The 20,126-nt window shown below is 38.5% G+C and overlaps 1 protein-coding gene across 1 annotated transcript in view; it reads right to left on the bottom strand.

The window, feature by feature from the left end:
* Positions 1-18,107, bottom strand: part of LOC149002369 (telomerase reverse transcriptase-like) — a 38,635-nt gene extending 20,528 nt beyond the window's left edge. The window contains exons 1-2 of the mRNA XM_089136386.1: positions 16,642-18,107; positions 15,726-15,870 (exon numbers count right to left, since the gene is read on the bottom strand). Of these exons, the coding sequence (XP_088992512.1) occupies positions 15,726-15,870; positions 16,642-16,834 (338 nt within the window). The 5' untranslated portion in view covers positions 16,835-18,107. The remainder of the gene's footprint in view (positions 1-15,725; positions 15,871-16,641) is intronic.
* Positions 18,108-20,126: the final 2,019 nt, after the last annotated feature.

The following is a 20,126-nucleotide window of genomic DNA, read 5'->3' as shown; positions in this document are numbered from 1 at the left end:
ATTTTTTTATTTAAATAATTAAATAAAATAATTATGAAAAATAATTTATTAAAAAATTATCTGTGTTTTTTTTTTAAATGATGCTTATATTATGTAGTTTATTTTAAAAATACAAACATGTCTTATTGAGCATTGTATATATGTTATCTTAGAACAAAGTGTCTGTTTTGTTGTTTTATAAATTATTTTTCATAAAATAATTATAAAAAATAATATGTTATTAAAAATTTATCTGTTTTTTTTTTTTAAATGATGCTCATATTATGTAGTTTATTTTAAAAATACTAACATGCTTGTTTGAGCAGTGTATATATGTTATCTTAGAACAAAGTGTGTGTTTTGTTGTTTTATAAATTACTTTTACATGTTTTTATGTATCTAAAAATTATTCTAATGATTATTTGGGAATATTCATGATTCATGTATGTATTTCAGACTTTCAGTGCTGTACATTTGAATCTTAAACGGCAACTAGTGGGAGTGGCGGCACTGGTAGTGGGACTCAGGACATTGTTTGGCAACATGGGGATCCACTGACTGCTGACAAGAAGAAATCCCGATGCAAGTATTGCCTTAAGACTTTGAATTCTAGTGGTTCAACCAGATTAAAGCAACATTTGGCTGGTGGTTATAAAGATGTTGCCAAGTGTCCCAGCGTTCCTTATGAAGTGCAAAAAGCAATTGCAGCAACTTTAAGGGGACAGAAACAAAAAAAGGAAGAGATGGCACAAAAACAAAGGGAATTTGAGGATACAGTGCTATCTAGACCTACTCTTGATGTTGATGAGGAGTCAAGCGATGATGAAAAGAGGAGGGTTATGGGTCTTGAGTCACGAGCCGAATGGAGACAAATGAAGGCTGCAATGGAAGCTAGCAGACAGTCCTTACATGTTGATAGTGTGAGGCAATATGAACAAACAAGGGGAGCAGGTGGTTCGGGTATGCCACCTAGACATAGTTTTCAGGGAACTGAGACTGAGAGGACCGAAAGGAGGAGGAGGAAGACTACACATTATGATTCCACATTTGACCAAGACCCCTCCCTCTTCAACCAACAAGACATCTATCAAAGAAGCATTCCCTATATGTTTGCTGGAGGTAGAGAAGGCAGTAGGGAGGAGGAAGCTAGGTTATCAATCAGCAAATTCATGCTCTATAACAACATTGCACCCAATGTAGCCAAAACACCATACTATCAGGGGATGATCAATGCAATTGCTAGGGCATGTGTAGGGGTTAAAGGCCCAACAGCTTGGGAAGTAATGAATAAATATTTACCTAAGGTAAAGCAGGAGGTGGATGAATACATTGGTTTATTAAAAGAAAAATGGAGTATATATGGTGTTACTGTGATGGCTAATGGATGGACTGGTCCTACTAGACAGTCCATCATTAATTTCATGGTGAGCTCCAATGAAAACACATCCTTCCTCAAGTCAGTGGATGCCTCAGATAAGATCAAAGATGCTGACTACCTTTACAAGCTTTTTAGGGAGGTGGTCCTCGAGGTAGGGACAAAGAATGTTGTCCAAATTGTCACAGATAATGGTGCAAACTTCAAAAAAGCTGGTGAAATGTTGATGAGGAAGAAGAGCAGCAGGATCCACCTCTTTTGGACACCATGTGCTGCTCATTCGATTGATGTTATGTTGAAGGACTTGGGGAAAAGAAAGTCAATCAATACTGTGGTTGAGAGGGCTAGAAGGGTAAGTAATTTTATTTATAACCATGGTTATGTGCTAAAGATGATGAGGAACCACTGTAAGGGTGATCTAGTCAAACCTGAATTGACTAGATTCGCCACGTAGCTCTGAAAAGCTTCCAAAAGAAAGTGGTGGGTCTTCGGCACATGTTTACAAGTGAGGAGTGGTTTGGTTGGCGTGGATCTAGCCATCCTGATGCAGTACTAGCCCAACAAACCATTGTTGATGATTCCTTTTGGAGGCAGCTGAATAGGACACTAGGCATTATAGAGCCTATTGTGTTTGTTTTAAGGATGGTGGATTCGGAGAAGAAGCCCACAATGCCCCACATATATGCTGCCCTCCAGCAAACGAAAGAATTGGTTAGAGCTGCTGCCCCTAGCACCTTCAAATCCTACGAGAGGATCATCGATAATAGATGGGAGATGCACTTGATGCATCCTTTGCACTTGGTTGGTGAGTCACTTTTAAGTCTTTAAGTTTTTGTTGTATACTTTAATTTAAATTCTTTATTTGTTATAACTTATAACTTATAATTTATAAACAAGTAAGTTAGTAAACAACCAAATCACTAAGTCACTAACCAAATTTTTTATTTCCACAATGCAAGCTTACTACCTCAACCCAAAGTACCATTACAAGAATGATCTGGGGCTTGATGTAAAGTTGATGACTGCGGTGCAAGAGGTGGTGGAGAAGCTTGTGTCAAATCCCGTCATGCAAGGGACAATTAATGGAGAGGTGAGAACTTATTCAATTGTTTCTTCAACTTCTTGCATTAGTGCATTAAGCATATACATAATACAATAATTGAAGAATTGGTGTACAGATTAGGGAGTTCAGGGATGCCTCTGGGAGTTTTGGAAAGCCTTTTGCAGTTGCAACTAGGAAAAAAACTGATCCTGGTAAATAGTTCACTACTCTATAAGTCATTAAGTCTAAAAGTCTATAGACTATAACTCTATAAATGATAACTGATAAGTTATATAAATATAAAAATTTACTTGCCTAATGCATTCTTATTTTTGGTTATGCAGCTGACTGGTGGTTTCTATATGGAATTAGTGCGCCAAATCTCAGGGACATAGCAATTAAAGTACTCTCACAGACTTGCTCATCCTCTGGTTGCGAGAGGAACTAGAGCACCTTCTCGCTCATCCATAGTAAGGTACGGAACAGATTGGGGAGTAAGAGGCTAGAGAACTTGGTGTATGTGCATTACAACAAGAGATTGAGAGTAAGGCACATACAAGATAATATAGATGACGACAATCGTGAACCGATTGAGTTGACTGATATATTCCACGAGCCCCCCGCAGAAGATGAGGAAGATGATGTCATATATCAGTGGGTTAGGGATCGAGGTGGCCTAGTGCTGGATGGGCCAGAAGGGCAGCCTGATCCTACCATTGCTGCTGCTATGGACCCAGATGCTGTTGCTGAGCACCTATCTTCTGATGAGGGTCGGCTGCTGTAGCGACATCAGAAGGATCAACTGTACCATTTGTGGAGCCACCTGGTCGACTTCAAACAACTGAGGTGACAACTAGTAGTGGGGATTCAGATGATGATGCCGATGATACCAGACGGCCAAGTGGCCCAAATCAGACATCGAGTTCGAGTCATAGAGGCAGTCAGGCTGGTCGTGTTTCCGGTGGAAGTCGGCGGCGCAACAAAGGGAGTTACCTGACTCACCTCCACCAGGTCCGAGTCATCCGACACATGTGAGCCACAGTTCCCCCATCTCTCGGACTTATAGTAGGAGTAGGAAGAGCATATCAAAGCAGGGGCAGGGGCAACCGAATGATGATGCAAGCATGCATGATCTTGAATTGAACATGGGAAGCATGAGCCTAGATCGAGTGATTCACAACAGCAGAGCTCGTCATCGGGGTACCAATATGGGGATCACAAAGACCGGCTCGGATTACAGTGGGTATTCTTCTTATGGGGGTCATACTATTCCTCAAGACCCTTCACCTGGAGAGTATGCATATGGGAGTGAAGGTGGGTTGTTAAATGAGTGGTTTGGAAACCCATACCCAAATACTCAACAACTATATGAACAACAACAATGGCTCTTTCACCCACCCACGATTGACGGTTATCCCAAACTGCTATTCCTCCAGTATTCTGACATGCAAACATATAATGATCATATAAACCGATATGTGACATACTTCAGTGATCAATTGACTTGGGAGTCATATGTGGCCACCATTCAGAATCAATTGATGTGGAATGTCGAGTGATACTCTTAGTCTTGTAAGTTGTAAGTTGTAAGTTGTAAGTTGTAAGTTGTAAGTTGTAATCTTCTTAATTCTTATGGTTGTAAAATTTTGAAGACATTTAACAATTTATTACTTTGAATCTTTGATAGTTTGAAGTTTGAACTTTGATCACTTGTTGACTTGAATACTTGATGTGTAATGTTATTGTATATTTGTATTTGTATATTTGTATTTGATACTTGATGGTTGATAAATGATAACTCATTAACTTGAACTCTTGAAGTCTTGAATTACTTGATATCTTTACATAATTACATTACATGTTGTCTCTAACTCTCTAAGACTCTAACTCTATATCTATAATCTCTATTCTCTAAGACTCTAACCTTGCATTTCACAGAATTTTGGTTTTACACATAGGGTCGATGTAGGAGACATAGTCAGGGTTATTTTCTCACAAATCTAAGGCCATCAATGTGTTCAAAAGGCCTTAAATAGGCTAAATACCAAGTTTCAGCCCAACCAGAGCCCCAAAACTCACCGAGATGGGCTACCGAGACTACCGCCAATTTTTTGGCATATCTTGACCGAGATCTCACCATCTCGGTCGAGATCTTGATATTCTGAGTGGCGAGATCTCGCTCGAGAGCGAGATCTCCAACCATGAGCATAACCCCTATGAAATCCCACACCAACCCTAATCTGGAAATCTATGTTGTAGGTCTGAAGACCCGAAGTCAAGGTAGAAGGCAGCTGTGGACCCTCTCTGTTGAACCCATTGGCTCTGACCTAGAACCAATGGAGATTGATAGTGAAGGTCCCATTATGGAAACCTTGTTGGATTTTGGAAGAAGATGTAACCTAAATGATGATGGATTTGGAAGATGGACCTTGAGTACAGTGTGGACACCTTCGGAAGGTCCTATGAATTCAGGTAAGACCTTTCCTTAAGTTAGTTGAGGACCCAAGTGGTGGTTTTGGCTTTTGGAAACCAAAATTCAGTAATTTGCAGGGGGGAACCTTTGGTTGATCCAATCGACCAAAGCAAGCCTCGGATAGAATTGTTTATTTTTGGAAGTTTAAGGTTTTGAAGTACTATTTATATGTAACTTCGGACTAAACCTAACCACTTTGCCTCTTAACTTTTGGAGAACGTGAGAAGAACCCTAGAGCCTCCTCTTCAAGCCCAAGGTTGATTCCAAGCATCCAAGCAAAGTTCCTCCATTGATCTTCTTCTACAAGGTTAGTATTCAATCCAATACTTCATTGATTTACTCTCTCTACTGTTTCTACTACTTGTTATGATTGTGAGGAAGGTCTTACACTAATGTAATGATCTAGTCTCTGATACTCATAGTCTTAGAGTGAATTCCCATTCACTCTACTCCTTTAGACAATAAGGTGTGTTTTCACCATTTTGATCTAGCATGAGTCCATAATTTACTCTTACTGTAATTATTTGATTCTAATCTATGTTAGATATGTTCCTAAGTTATTTTCTATGCATAATCTACTATTTTCTTATCTTTAGAATGAATCTCCATTCATTCTAGCCTTTCCGTGAGAATCCGCAGATCAAGCCTATTAGGTGATTTATTGGATTTATATTCTAATGGCCTTGTTTGATGTTTAGATCATAAATAGTCTCTATATGTTATTTTAGAATTTTTCCTATTAATTTCGGAGTGTTCCGATGTTGTTTGAAGAGTTTCCAACCAAATCGACCAAAGGTGTCTGTGACAGCAACTTTGCTCCATTTTGCCTCCGTTTCATCTCCGATCATTAGGGTTTGTTCCTTATACTCTCTACCTGTTTGTTTAGGGTTATTTTGCTGATTTTGAACTTGCTCTTTGATCTCTTATTTAGAGTTTGTGAAGTTGGATATAAGGTGAGTGCTTTCACTCACAATATGCAAAAATACATGCTTTGATATGTTAGGAATTATCCGAGAGGGAGACGGTGACTCCAGGGAGGGAGATATTGGAGCAGACTGCATAGGCACAAAAGGGAGGCTATCATACTGGAACAGACTGTCTAGTGCTCGGAAGGGAGATATCCGACTCTGAGTAGATGTGACTCAGTAGATGACTTGCATTGGGCTAGGTATTAACCCTGACACGCACCAATACTCAGACCAATGGTTGTGAGTGATAGTGTTGACCTAAACCCCAGCCATAGAATGTCCGAGATGGATGAAGGATCCAATTACCACCGGAGAACCCAAAAGACGTGCATCAGAGCCGTGAGGGAGAGTGATTTAAGACCTACCCAAAGGAGTATGGTGTTTTATCTTAAGGCGTGTCTGCCAATAGAGACCAACATACTTAGAGTTAGAAGCATACTTTCATTCATTGTCTTATATCATTGCATCATGTTTTCTTTGAACTGCTTGTAGTTGTATATTGTGAATTGAACTACTTGTTGAGTTCTTTTGAGCTCACCCTTTGGGGGATATGTTTTTAAATGACCTTGCAGGTTCGGAAGAGATCCCGTGCGCTAGTACGGAGGACCCTTCCTTATATGGACAGCTACGGACATCATCGGTGTGGACCACACTGATGGCTCCTATTGATAGTAGCAGACATCGTCTCATTCGCCGATGGGATCTTGAGTTAGATGCTGATCCAAAGTTATAGGAGCATAAACCCTAGGCGAAGAAGATGAAGATTGAAGAAGAAGAAGAAGAGCCCATGGAAGAATAGAAGAATTTTCTTTATGTTCTTAGTTTATTCCTGATGTAATAGCTTTAGACTTACTTTAGAGTTTTGATCTACTCTCCGCATTTGAACCCATAGAGTTATTTTCCGCTACACTCTAGTTACTTTCTCTGATTATACTCTGATTATATTTCCGAGATTATTCCTTTGATTGATTTCTTAATGAAGGTAAACATTGAATATGATTATTCTTTGCTCATGATTATGTTATGTGATTATATGGTTTTCCTAAACTTAACCGTGGGACTTGTGGAATCACACCTCCGGGTATCGCGGTTAGGGTATTGGCTGGGGGGATGTGACAACCCCAATCCCTCCCATTAACTTCAAGCCCCTTCTCACCCCACCCCCCCCCTCTTGTGGCAGCTAGAAAGTCGTCCCCCTTCTTCTCTTTCTTGTGGAAGGCCCTCTCTCCCCCCTTTTCTGTTTTCCTTTAACTTTCTTTTATTTTCTGAAAGTCGCAGCAGAAATGAAAGAAAAGAGAGAAGAAAGAAGAAAGAGACCAAGATTCTTGAAAGAATGCCAAGAATCCAGCAAGAAACACCCCTCCCCTTTGCCGCAAGTCTTCCCTACCCCTTTCCCTTCCTTTCCCATCGCAAGTCTTAATCCTAATTTCCTTTTCCAACATCTTTTTCCCCATCCCTAAATTGTTAATTCGCTTCACTTCTCCTTCCTTGATTTTCTTAAACATCTAAAAATCCATACCCATATCAATTTTTTTAACCCTATGATATTCCCTCCCTTTTTCCCATCAACCCTAAGTCATCCCATAGGGTAATTCCCACAACCCAAGATACATAAACAATAGTCCTTTTCTCCTAGTCAAACCATCCCATAGGTTATCCAGTAATTTTTAGCCATCTCAAACTCAAAGTAAACCCAAAACCACCCATAACATATCCTTAGAATCCCTAAACATTCCCAAATCATCCCATGGGAATTTAGTAAAATCCTAATCTTCCCTAAAATACCCATATCCCTTTCCACAAATATTCCTTGTGCTTTAGATCAACCTGTAGAATTTCAAAATTAGTGGCTGGAAGATTTTGGGCAAACCTTAAAATTTAGGGAATTCATCCAAGGAACCCTAACCCTAAAATTGAGTTTATATCACTTGCAGCAAAGGGAGAATGGGGTCTTGGGGCTTGCAGTTGGGTTTAGATGGGTATAAGGACGAATGTAGGTGAAGGTAGGATGATGTCCTATGCTTCTTGGTTAAATCTTGCTTTTTTTACAATATAAACATCTCTTGGAGTTCTTGATAGGATTTTGCTTTCGTTTTTTTTCTTCTTGCAATCTTGGTCTTTTTAGGGTTGGGGAAAATCTCAATTAGGGTTTTCTGGGATTCCAAGGCTCTGCAGGCTTGTAAGAAAAAGAAGAAGAAAACCCAAAGGAGAATGGCTGGAATGGTAGGTTAGGGGTAGGGGAGGATAGGGTATTAGGTCTTACTGAAGGGGGAGGGGTTCTAAGGGGAGCCGCAGGGTTTAGAAGGGGGCTGGGGATGTCTGCGATAGAAGGGAAGGGTGGAGGAGGGTTCATGTGAACTAGGGAAGAGGGAGGAGGGCCTGGAATGGGGAGGGGTGGGGCTATACTTAGTTGGCAAATGGTAGGAGGTTGTTTTTGTGTTGAATTAGTGATGGAGCTTCAAGAATTTTGCTGGAATTGAAGAAGAGCCAAAACTTTTGTTGTGGCCCTCCCAAGAAGACCACGACCAGGATTTCCTCCACACTCAGATTTGTATTCAATCGAATGATAGCATGGTTTAAAGGCTTTATTTATAGCCTCAAATAAAGAAATAAAAGGAGACTCAAAGTTGGAAAACCAATTAGAACTCTAATTGGATATCCAATCTAACTCTAATTAATGACAAGCTAAGACTTTAACTTGATCAAGGAAACTCTATAACTAACTCTAGAAGACTCCAATCCAAATTCTAAGAGTAGATATGGAGTCTTAATAAAAAGGAGAATCTAAGTGGACTCAATTAGGGGATCCCAACATAACTAGGAATTATAGCTAGACAAGGACTCTTAAAAAGCTTGCAAAATATTAATAAAAAAATATAAAATAATAATAGATCTAGGGTCCAAACAAGTAACAACACATTGGACTCAATGGAACCCAAATCTAAGACACCCAAATTCTACCAATATTACCATAATGCCCCTGGTTCAAATTAGGGCCCTGTGGAAGCCCTAGAAATGATTTACATTAGATCCAATCAAAGAAATAGATAATCCAAAGATCATGGGAAAATCCAAAGAGTTTTCCTGCAAGCTCATCACAAAATATCGAAAGTTTTCCTGCATGTTCATCACAATATAGTGACTCCACAATTGATCTTCTCCATATTATGTGAGACTATGTTTTCTCGTGTTTCTACTCTTGGAAACAACATGTTGCTTACACCTTACAACCATGGTAAGATATTTCGGTGAAACTTGCCGAAATTTTGGTGTTTCGACATATGGAAAAACGAAATCACAGGCGAAATTTCAAAGTTGTAAGTTTCGCTGAAATTTCATGAAAGTCTCATAAAATTTTCCAATAGTCTTTACCCTTACTATAAAAAGGTCGAAATCTAAATAAAATTTTCCAAAATTTTGGTTTCGGTAGTTTTGTTATCCAGCAAAACACCTAATTTCAGCAAAATTTCACACCTTGCTTACAACATACCATGGTTGTCAAGGTGGCAAGGTGACCAAAGCGGTTAGGGGTTCCACTTAGGCGACAACAAGGTGACTAAAGCGGCTGGGTCAAATTTTTTTAATACAACTACATTTAAAGTGATAAATTTCTATTATAAGATAAACAAACATTCAAGAATCACATTCATCCCCCAAAAAAAAAAAAAAAAGCATTCAACAATCATAATTATGAAAAAAAATCAAAAAAAGAACACAAACATAAGTGCATCTCATCAAGCATCATAACAATATAGTGATCCATAAGATGGAGCAAAGTCTTATTATAATGCCTTCTTTCTTTATATAGGGAATTTTCAGTCGAACCCTGAGTTAGCATAGAAATCCATAAGGTGGGTCTGGTTGATAAATTGGATAGCTCAAGAGGTGGCATTAATTTTAGGGGGTATTTTTTGACCAAATTGTTTTTCACACGGCTTTTTTGAAATAAACTAATAATTTTTTAATCCAAGTCGGGATTGATATGTCCCTTTTTTTACCACTTTTTTTTTATTGAACACGATAAATTAATAAGTTATGTTATTCTGGTTTCCAAATCATTATCCATTTAATGAATCTTGATTCCGAAAGGACTAACTATTAAATTCATATATGGCTTTGTAGAATAAAATTTGATTTAAAATAATATAGAGAAAAAACATTATTATGTACAAAATTACAAAAAAAAAAAAAAAAGACCTCTTTGGCATCTAGGCGGCAATAAGGCGCCCAAGGCGACAAAATTAGGCGAAAAAGCGGATGAAAAACTGCATGTAAACAAAGCGGTGGCAACTAGGGTGGCAGCCTAGGCTTGAAAACCATGCAACATACAAGCAATGTAATCATCAGAGGCAACAAAGATTTTAGGACATCATAGCTCCTTTACTAAATGAGTCTTGATCCAGATTTGGTGCCATTCTGACTTCAATATTGCTTGCCAGTGAAATCTCCATGCTTCTGCTCCCATTCTTGTTTCGGAATTATTAGACTAGCAATTATTTCAAAACTATCCAGCTCATTATTGTAATTTCAGGACATTATTACAGCTATCTCTTGGTCAACTGGATTGCATTTGGAGTCCATCATAGCACCTTGAGGACAATAACTTTTTCTTCATTACAACCAGCAGCACACTGATATATAGGTTTGTTTTCATCAAATCTGTTGTTGCGTTTTTTACTTATTGATTAATCAGATCAAGCTGTTATTTTAGGGTTTTATTCCTTTTTTACTAAGGATATTCAATCCACATTTTGGAGGTTATCTGACTTCATATTTCAGCCAACTTCTGATTTTTTTTTTAATTCATCCTATTTAGTGTTGCTTCATGATGGCTGGTCCCAAATCCGCTACTAAGCCAGCAACCATTCCACTGGGAAATAATGCCCTGCATCTTGTACATGTTTTAATATTAGTTTAGTGATTATGCATGATATGATCTTGGTTATTACTTATTATGTTATGTTAACTGATAAGTAAAAGACCTAGGGGTGAAAATAAATCCCAAGGTGTTCAATAGTTTTGATTTAATTGTAAGCTTTAGAGGGTTCGCCTGAAGTCTGACTTTGCATGATGTTTGACAACCTTACACTAGAAAATGATTATTGTGATACTCATATGATAAGAGTACATATAACCTCAAGAGACTGGTGATCAAGATCCTCTCCTAGACTTGCTCCGCCTTTGGGTGCGCAAGGAAATGGAGTACATTTAGCATGATTCATTCCAAAAGGAGGAACAGGTTGGGGAGCCAATGCCTGAACGATCTAGTGTTTTGCCACTACAACATGAGGTTGAAGATACAACATGCTAGGGAATAGGCTGAGAGTAGTCCGTAAGACATCGACCTCGACGATATATGATCCCCTCACTCAGTGGTTGATGGACAAGGGTGAGCTGGTGTTGGACCAACTGGAGGGAGGCCTGACCTAGAGCTTGCTCGAGCTGCAAGGGTTAATGTAGATGAGTTCATGGCATCCCGAGATGAGCATACACATGCATAGGAGGCAACTACTATTGTGGACGAGGATAGGATGTTGGCACCTAGCATGTGTAACGACGATCCATATGACAAAGTCGCTCCCAATCCCAATCCAACTCTGGAGGGATTCTAATGAAGATGGTGGTGGATGACTTCAAGAGCGTTTACATGTTCCATTATTTAAGACACAACAACCCCCATTGATATACACTGGGGAGACTCATTTCATACAATGCAACCTAGGATCGGGATCATGGTGGTGAGCATTAGTGTGGGCATACTACGACCTACAGTAGGAAGGGTAGGGGTCATGGGAAGAAGCATAGAGAGGGTTATAATGATGGATTGTACGATTCTAACGAAAATCCTTCGGGTCCAAATTGGGATGACAACTTGGCGGGAGCGATGGGATCCATAAGCTTGGATGAGTCTATAGCCTCCACATCTACTTATGGGGCTATTGATTTTTATAGTGTGCCTCCCCCTCATGGACATTAGATATAGGTTTGGGTATCCTTTCCAGTGTTCGCACTATGGGCATATTGATGGATATTATAAGCGTGGTCTCTCAGGGCCATAGTTAGTTGCGGGGTCTATATTCGGATGGCAGATAGACCCACCATTTGCACACTCACTGGAGCCAATAGCATCATCACCACCACTACAGCACCTTGCTTGGCCCTATTCTCACTTCCTCAGATCGGGGTTCTCTTAGAGATAGAAGATGACCGCTACAGAGCTGCAATTCAAGACTATTTGAACAACCATCAGTATGGAATGACATGGGTCTAGTATATAGATTGGTTGGGGGAGAGGATGTTGTACACTATGGGTATGATGAAGAGTCACGAGGGGATGGATCCACCTAGACACAGTACTTGGTATTGAGATTTGAGATGATTGGATTACTATTATGTACTTGCGTATACTTGTATCAATACACTTGACTTCACTGGTTGTATAATGAAGACTTTAACACTTCTCTTCTTATTTGACAGTTAATGAAGATGTTTGTGTTCACTTGTATCTTGCATGTTTACATTTGTTTAAAATTATGTTCCAAACTTTCAATTTTGCCCACATACAATTGGGCATGTGTCGATAAGGAACACCACTTTATGTGATGTTTTAAGCCAAAATATCACTCCCAATGTGTTTATTCGCCTCAAATTAGGCTAGACAACAAAAACAAGCCAAAATGACCTCAAATACCCCCGAAACTGAGGGGCAAAATCTCACAAAAACTCTCCCAAATGTCAGCAAAATTTCGCCAACATTTCAGGGTTTTGCCGGTTTTGTTAGGTAGCGAAACCCCTTGTGTCGCAGAAATTTCGCACCTTTATTCAAAAACAACTCAAATTAAGAAATTACAATGGAGGACTCTTTTATAACTCAGCAAATACTAATCCAAATAATAATAATAATAATACTAATAATAAAGATAAATACACAACCCTTGGATCGAGGGGGTTCCAACTAGACCCATCTTGAACCCTAAAAGGGTTGGAAAAATGACCAAAATAACCTTGGGTTATTTGGCCAACATTGGATTGGGTGCTTCAGACCTAGGTTTTGGCCCCAGTTATAAGGGGTCATCCTTGGTCACGTCAACCTCTCTGTGCAAACTTCATATGGATCATTCAGTAACAGTTAGATTACCAAAGTAAAATTGATTGATCTCTTGGAATCCGATGGATTCGAATCCATCACATTTCATCTACTGTTAAACAAAAGAAAAGACCCATATTAGATCTTGCTTAAAGAGATGCAACCATGCAAATGCTAAGTACGTGTGCCAAAAGGGCCTAAACAGGCATACAGCCTAGTGCTCAAACTGCCGCCCACACTTGTAAGATAATCATCCTCACACTGGACCATGTTGGGGATGATGGTGGAGATGTTGCTACTAGAGGAGTGCAGACTAGCAATGTTGCAAGCAGTGATGGTGGTGATGGTCATGATGGTAGTGGTGGACTTCCATAGCATTATGTGGTGACATTACAAAAGTCAATGAGCCACATTAAATTCACTAGGGAGTCACAGTTAACACAAGCCACCTAGTATATGCAACATACCAGGGTGGTATACCTCATCATAAGAGCATGCCCTCCTTATCCACTGGGACTAGGGGTTACTTAAGAGGGCCTTGTGGCTAGTTCCACCCACTAGGGCAGACGGACGCAGACATTGAGAGCTTATCAAGCAACATCCATGGTATAAGAATTAGGATTATTGTTGGGAGTTCATCTCAGAAGGGCTCAAAGAAGAGTGGGACATATTTTAATCCATACCATCAAATGGTTGGGATGGGGGATGTCTGCTCCATTTTATCCCTAATTGACTATGGCTTCTACTTAGAGTCATAATGCTAGTCACAATATGGCGGCATGGTGTCTTCCTTCATTGATGACACGTTCTTCTAACTTACCAATGTCCTTGCCCCTACACACCAATCAACATCTTTGCACCCATACCCGACGCCGACATCACCATATCATTCATATGATAGCTATAGTGGTGCATCAGGTGGCAGTACATCCCAAACTTCACATTATGGTGCTGATAATATCCAAAGATTGTTACCTTGATTATGCTGATGATGCCATATATATGGAGCTGGAGGCAGTGTCTAATTATGTTCGATACTTCTCAGCTTCCATGTCATGGGATGACTATATGGCACAAAGTGAGCGTCAGGTCCCACAGAACTCACTTTTATGATTGATGATGTCTTGTCAAGTTGTAAACTTGTACCTTCATCATGGTAATTTTTCAATTGAGTACTTAGTTTAGCATGTTATGACTTCTTGATTTCTACTTGTTTTTGTAGTTTTTCTTGTATTTGTTTCTACATTATAATGGAAGGTTTAGTGTTCTCTTGCATAATATCCATGTTTACATTTGTCAAAATACATGTTCTAGACTTCCAGTTTCATCCGTATACACCCAAGTATGCACGAGTCAAGAACACCACTTTGTGTTAGGTTTTAGTCAAAAGAAACATTTCCATTTTTTTCAACCATTCATTGGCCTTATATTAGGCTGTAACCAAAGATCAGACCAAAAAAAACACCTACAACCCACTGAAACAGCCTGTTAAAACATGGTACTACCATGTTTCGCTGAAATCTCGCCAAGATCTCGGTATCTTGGCTTTCTCGATCAAGACAGCGGGACGAGATGAGATCTCAAACTATGCTTACAAAGCATGGAAAAGATGTTCCTGGGAAGCCTGGTCAATGGGAGAAGGTTCTGGGGGAAACAGAGTTCTGGTGGAGTCTTTCACATTCTCTGGTTATTAGGATTTAGGAAGGTACATACCTCTGAGTCTACAGCAACCTCTGAAAAGGTTGTTATTGAACAGTATCCGGCTTTGATCTTTAAACTTTCATTTCACATAGCACACTTTATAGTTTGATAAGCCAAAGAAAGATAGGAGAGCTTTCTTCTAGTTTGGTTCCTTTTATTTGAAATTGCTAGGGGCCTTAATACGTGGGCCAGCTGCTTTGACTCATGTTTGAGAGGGGGAGGCTCCTTCTCAACTCTGAGTTTATTAGTTTGTTGGGGAGATTTCAAGTGAAAACAATATTTAGAGATATGCCGATAGCTTTTGGCTTACTGCCTTCTCAGGAAATAGTCTTCCCATATATAGGTGTGATTGGACTATGGAGATATTTTCTCAAATGCACAAAATTCTACTGTCTAGTCTTCTTTTCTTCTTCAGGCTTCTTCCTTTGTCTTTCTCCCTTCACCTTACATTCTATAATTTCCAACTCATTGAAGATGATCCACACAATACAGCTATTTTTCGAAGGATCATAAACCAATTTTATAAAAAAAAAAAAATTTAATTTGAGCTTCTCTGTGGAAACCAACAAGACAACCAACAGCAGTTGGTCAAGATATTTACCGTTCATGGTCAAGTTAAAGCACAAGTTATATGATGGTTTGGGTTAGTCTTGGTCTCAACCAAGACTCTCCTTCTCCCAATATTGTATAGCATCTTCTCTCAGTTTCTAATAAAACCAAGATATTTCTAAGATCACGGCAGCATTCATGCCAAGTAGGATTTTGGCATGTTCATATTTATAATTTTTCTGGTTTTTAAATTACTTTTGTGATCCAGTTCTTGAACAAGTCTATAGTGGTTGTTTTCTGGTATGCAAGTAGTACAATTGCTTTTATTTGTATTTGTTGTTGCTGCTGTTATTGTGTTTATTTTATTGTTTCATGTATCACTTTTCTGTTAAAGTGAACTTTATTTGTGATTCTGTACCTCACCTCTTTCTATAGCAGTCAATCATCAGCACTATTTTTCTAAAGCAACAGCTTACATGAGCAAACCATCTAAAGCAATTATCATCATTTTTGAGACAATGACCAGGAACAACTCCAAAAGGGATACTCACAAGCATGCAGAACCAATAAGACAACAAGCACTGCCTTGGAAGCATGCTGTTGATTGAGAATTTAAACTTCCCCCAGATAATCCAAGGATATCGCTCATAAGGACAAGTGCACTAGCATCATTTGCCCGCAAAGTATTTAATATATCTAGATATTATTAAGGTACAGTACAGGGGGAAAAAGAAACAAGAGAAAATAGTGACAAGAGTATAATGGTATCATAAAACTGAACTAAGAAAATGTAAAAGGATGACCGTAAGGAGAGAAACGAAAAGGGAAAGTTTGAAATAATATTGTAATCCAGTATTTCAAAAGCTGAAGAAAAGCTTTCAACTTTTTAAACAGCATTGATGTGGAGATAGTTTAACTAGAGATATGAAGTATAATTTCTCATTCATTATTACATCAGAGAATGCAAGAAATCCAAATATAAAATTTCAACTCAGAAAGAAACCACCCCCATCCTCACAGAGAACAGAGGATGGAGCTTTAGCACTAAATCTGCTTGGGAAATCACCCAAAAGAAGGGAGGAATAGTACATAGTGGCAGGAATCACCGTGCTTCTTTTGGTTCTTCAACCTCCCCCCCCCCCAGTTTTTTATCTTGTTGTATGGATGAAGAGAATAGATAGCATTGATTCACAGAAGGCACTTTTACTGCTGCAATATGGTCCAATATATGTAAACTCATGCATAAGCATGACAACCTTGATAGTTCACTATTATTGGAGATGTTGGAACAAAAAGCATACCTTCAATGTGATTACACAATTAAAAAAATGTACCAAGAGCATCAGCAATGTAAACATGACCTAGGTTGCAACAAGAAGCACAGCAATCATAAGATTAAAAGAATTACTAAAAGCATCAGCAATGTTAACATGACCCAGAGGTTTGGAGATAAAGAAAAAAGGATACGATTTCTTGGAAGCAATGACAATGAGGACCCCGACTTATAAAACAATGGTTGCCTATTGATTTTAGCAGCCTTTGCATCTTTCCTTGGTGTTTGAGACATCAAACAACTAAAACACTGTGATCTAATCTGCAAATTGGCCATATCAATGAAGATGACTGTAATGACAATTATTCTCAGATAAAATTGATCCATGTATAGGTCAAGAGCATAAAAGGACTTCCGACAATGTCCTTGATACTATATTCAAACTGGCCATGCATTGAGACAAGGAAAGGAAGCTCAACTATAACCAAACAAATATATAGAAGACATAAACAGAAGAATTTTGCCCAAGAAAAAAATATCATCACATCACATATACAAACAATAATGTGTTTCCTTTTCAATTAAAACCACAAATTTAACTTAAAAACACCCAAAAGGGGGGAGGGAAGACAGAATCACCAGTACACATGCATAACTGACATCTTAAAGAAGAGCATCTTAAGTGGGTTTATTCATATAAGTTGACTACCACAACACGAGAATATTTTATTTATTCTCATACTTCTATTTTGCAGAGAATGGAATTAAAAGTCTATAGCTTCATAAATTAAAATGTGGGGACTTTTATCATTGAGGAACAATCGTGTTAGAACTGGTTTGGTACTGGATCCTATACCTGATAAGCTATGAGAAAGTCATTTGAGGTAGCAAGGCTTAGAGGAAGTCATATAGGACACCAAAGTGATAAACAATTCAATTTAAGAGGGAGACTAAAGAGGACAGAGAAGAACAAAAGGCAGCAGAGGGAGTTCGAGCAGGCACCCATTCAGAGGCCTTCTGTTGATGTGGATGAGGAATCTGATGATGATGAGGCAGACAGAAGAAATATGGGTATAGAAACAGCAGTGAAGTGGAGACAGATGGGGCGGCCTTTAAGCTAGTAGACTTGTATTTAGATAATGTGAAGCAACATGAGCAGGCTAGAAGAGCAACACCTAGGTCAAGATCAACAGCTCCATCTACATTTCAGGAAGGAGGTTAGAGGAGGAAGACCAGACATGGGAAGAGCAAGCATACAGGAGTCTGGATCCTATAATTGAGCAAGACCACACCACCTTCAAGCAAGAAGACAACTTCCAACCAACCATCCCATATATCTTTGGAAGCTATCCCAAACAAAGTTTGTTAAAATTAAATCCAAATTACCTTTACATAAATTCTACGATGTACTTAAAACAAAAATTCCTGTCAACAAGCGAAAATATGATAATCTCTAATAAAACCTAATTCAAGTTAGAATCCCATTTATTACACAAAAGAAAATCAATTTACCTTTAAAATATATGGAGGGGAAGAAAACATCCCTATCACTGAACATTTGACAACTGAAATTCCCATGACTCATCTCAAAATAAACACCATTCCAAAATGATATAATCAAAACTATGAAATATTTGCACAAAAAAATTTATGAAATATTTTATACAAAAAAAAATGATTTTATATGATATAATAGTCTCCCTTTTCTCCACACACACACACACACACACACAAAAAAAAAAAAAAAAAAAAAGAAGAAGAAGAAGAAGAAGAAGAAGAAGAAGAAGAAGAAGAAGAACCACATGATTTCACTCAACATATCAAATTAAAAATTCCATAACGACTCTTTACGAGGGGAAAAAAGTCAAATTCCATTCGATATATTAAAGCAAAGAGAAAATTGACTATTTTCCAACCATTTTCTCCCTCAATATGAATATGTTTAAACATTTGATTTTTTACAGAAACAACGAAAACCACGTGGGTATGCATGTGAAATTTTGCTAGTTTTCTATAGAAAGAGAATTCTGGATATGATTCTTGACCTATGTCTACCATTGTTTGCTGGAATTTAGAATAGTTGGTTACTAACTTAGAAACACACAAGGGCTCTAATGTACTTTAACACAACAATGTCAAGAAGACAAATTAGATGTTGTAAACCCTAAAACAAAGAAGCTTGCTCAATAGAAACTTTGAAGTAGAAGAAATCATGTTTTATTCTCCAAAAACTAAGCATTTGTATTAACGAAAGGTAGAGATGTTGAAACACTAGGAAAGAGAAGCTCAAAACCACCAAGATTTGCAAGTTTATGTCGAAAAGAGTTTTTTTTCACTTAAAAACTGGTTGCGACCTCCACCTCAGTCGAGATATCAACCAACTCGACTGAATTGATTAACTTTCCTTTTTACCCATGAAACTCAGTCTCAGTTTCTCAGAGTAGACATTTTGCCAAAGTTTCGGTCAGTTTCGACCAAAACTTGAACTATGCCGGGAAGCTGCCATACACACAAAAACCTAAGAACTTGTTAGTTTTTCAAGAAACCGCCTTCTATCTGTCCTGCAAAAACTTCTATTGACAAAGTTGATTGTGGTAGAATGGCTGGTTAGATCAATGTGATCCCAAGTTCCCAACCCTTTATTTATAATGAAATGGAAAGTAGAATGCTACACAAATACCCTTACTTGGGCAACAAGAAAAAACAATCTAAATAAACCAAACCCACTAATAGAACCGAACCAACCAACACTCGCCCTCAAGTTGAGGCATAGATGTTAGTCATGCCCAACTTGCCTACAATAGGGAGGAAATCTCCTTCCTTTAAACCCTTGGTGAAAATATCAGCCACTTGCTCTCTAGATCTCACAAAAGGCATACAAATGAGCCCTTGTTCCAACTTTCCTTTGATAAAAAAAATCTGTCAATCTCAATGTGCTTGGTTCGATCATGTTGCAAAGAATTATTGACAATGTTAATTGCGACCTTATTGTCATCATACAACATCATAAGGCTTAGGACTTAAACTCCAATGTCTTCTGACAGACCTTCCAGCCACAATAGCTCACAAACTCCACAAACCATAGCTTTATATTCTGCTTTTATACTGGATAAGGCAACCTCATTCTATTTCTTACTCCCTCAAGTAACTAGATTACCTCCAACAAAGGCACAATAACCTGAAATAGACTTCCTGTCAAGAGACCCAGCCTAATCTGCAATCTGCATTTGTATATGCTTCTACCTATATATTATCTATAGGTAACAAAAGTATCTCTTTTATAGGAGTTCCCTTTAAATAATGTAGTTTTATGCTAATGGCCTTCATACAGGCTGCATATGGATCATGCATGAACTCGCCCACCAACCCAACCGCATAAGCAATGTCAGGCCTGGTGTGGGACAAGTAGATAAGCTTTCCTACTAGACTTTGATATCTTCCTTCATCCACTAGTTCTCCCTCTTTCTCCTTGAGTTTAGCTCCATCTTCAATAAGGGTATCCACTACTTTATGCCTCCAAGATTCCCACTTCAAACACTAAATCTAGAGCATACTTCCTTTGGAAAAGGTATATACCCTTTTTTGATCGGGCAACCTCAATCCTAGGAAGTATTGTAGCTTCCCTAAATCTTTAATCTCAAACTCTTTGCCAAGAAAGTCTTTCAGCCTCTGTATTTCT

The sequence above is a fragment of the Hakea prostrata genome, chromosome 10 (genome assembly GCF_041222555.1).
Source record: "Hakea prostrata isolate BN-2017 chromosome 10, UWA_Hpros_2, whole genome shotgun sequence".
Classification (NCBI taxonomy): domain Eukaryota; kingdom Viridiplantae; phylum Streptophyta; class Magnoliopsida; order Proteales; family Proteaceae; genus Hakea; species Hakea prostrata.
Note: the sequence above shows the minus strand (reverse complement) of the source record. Positions and strands in the feature narration are given on the sequence as shown.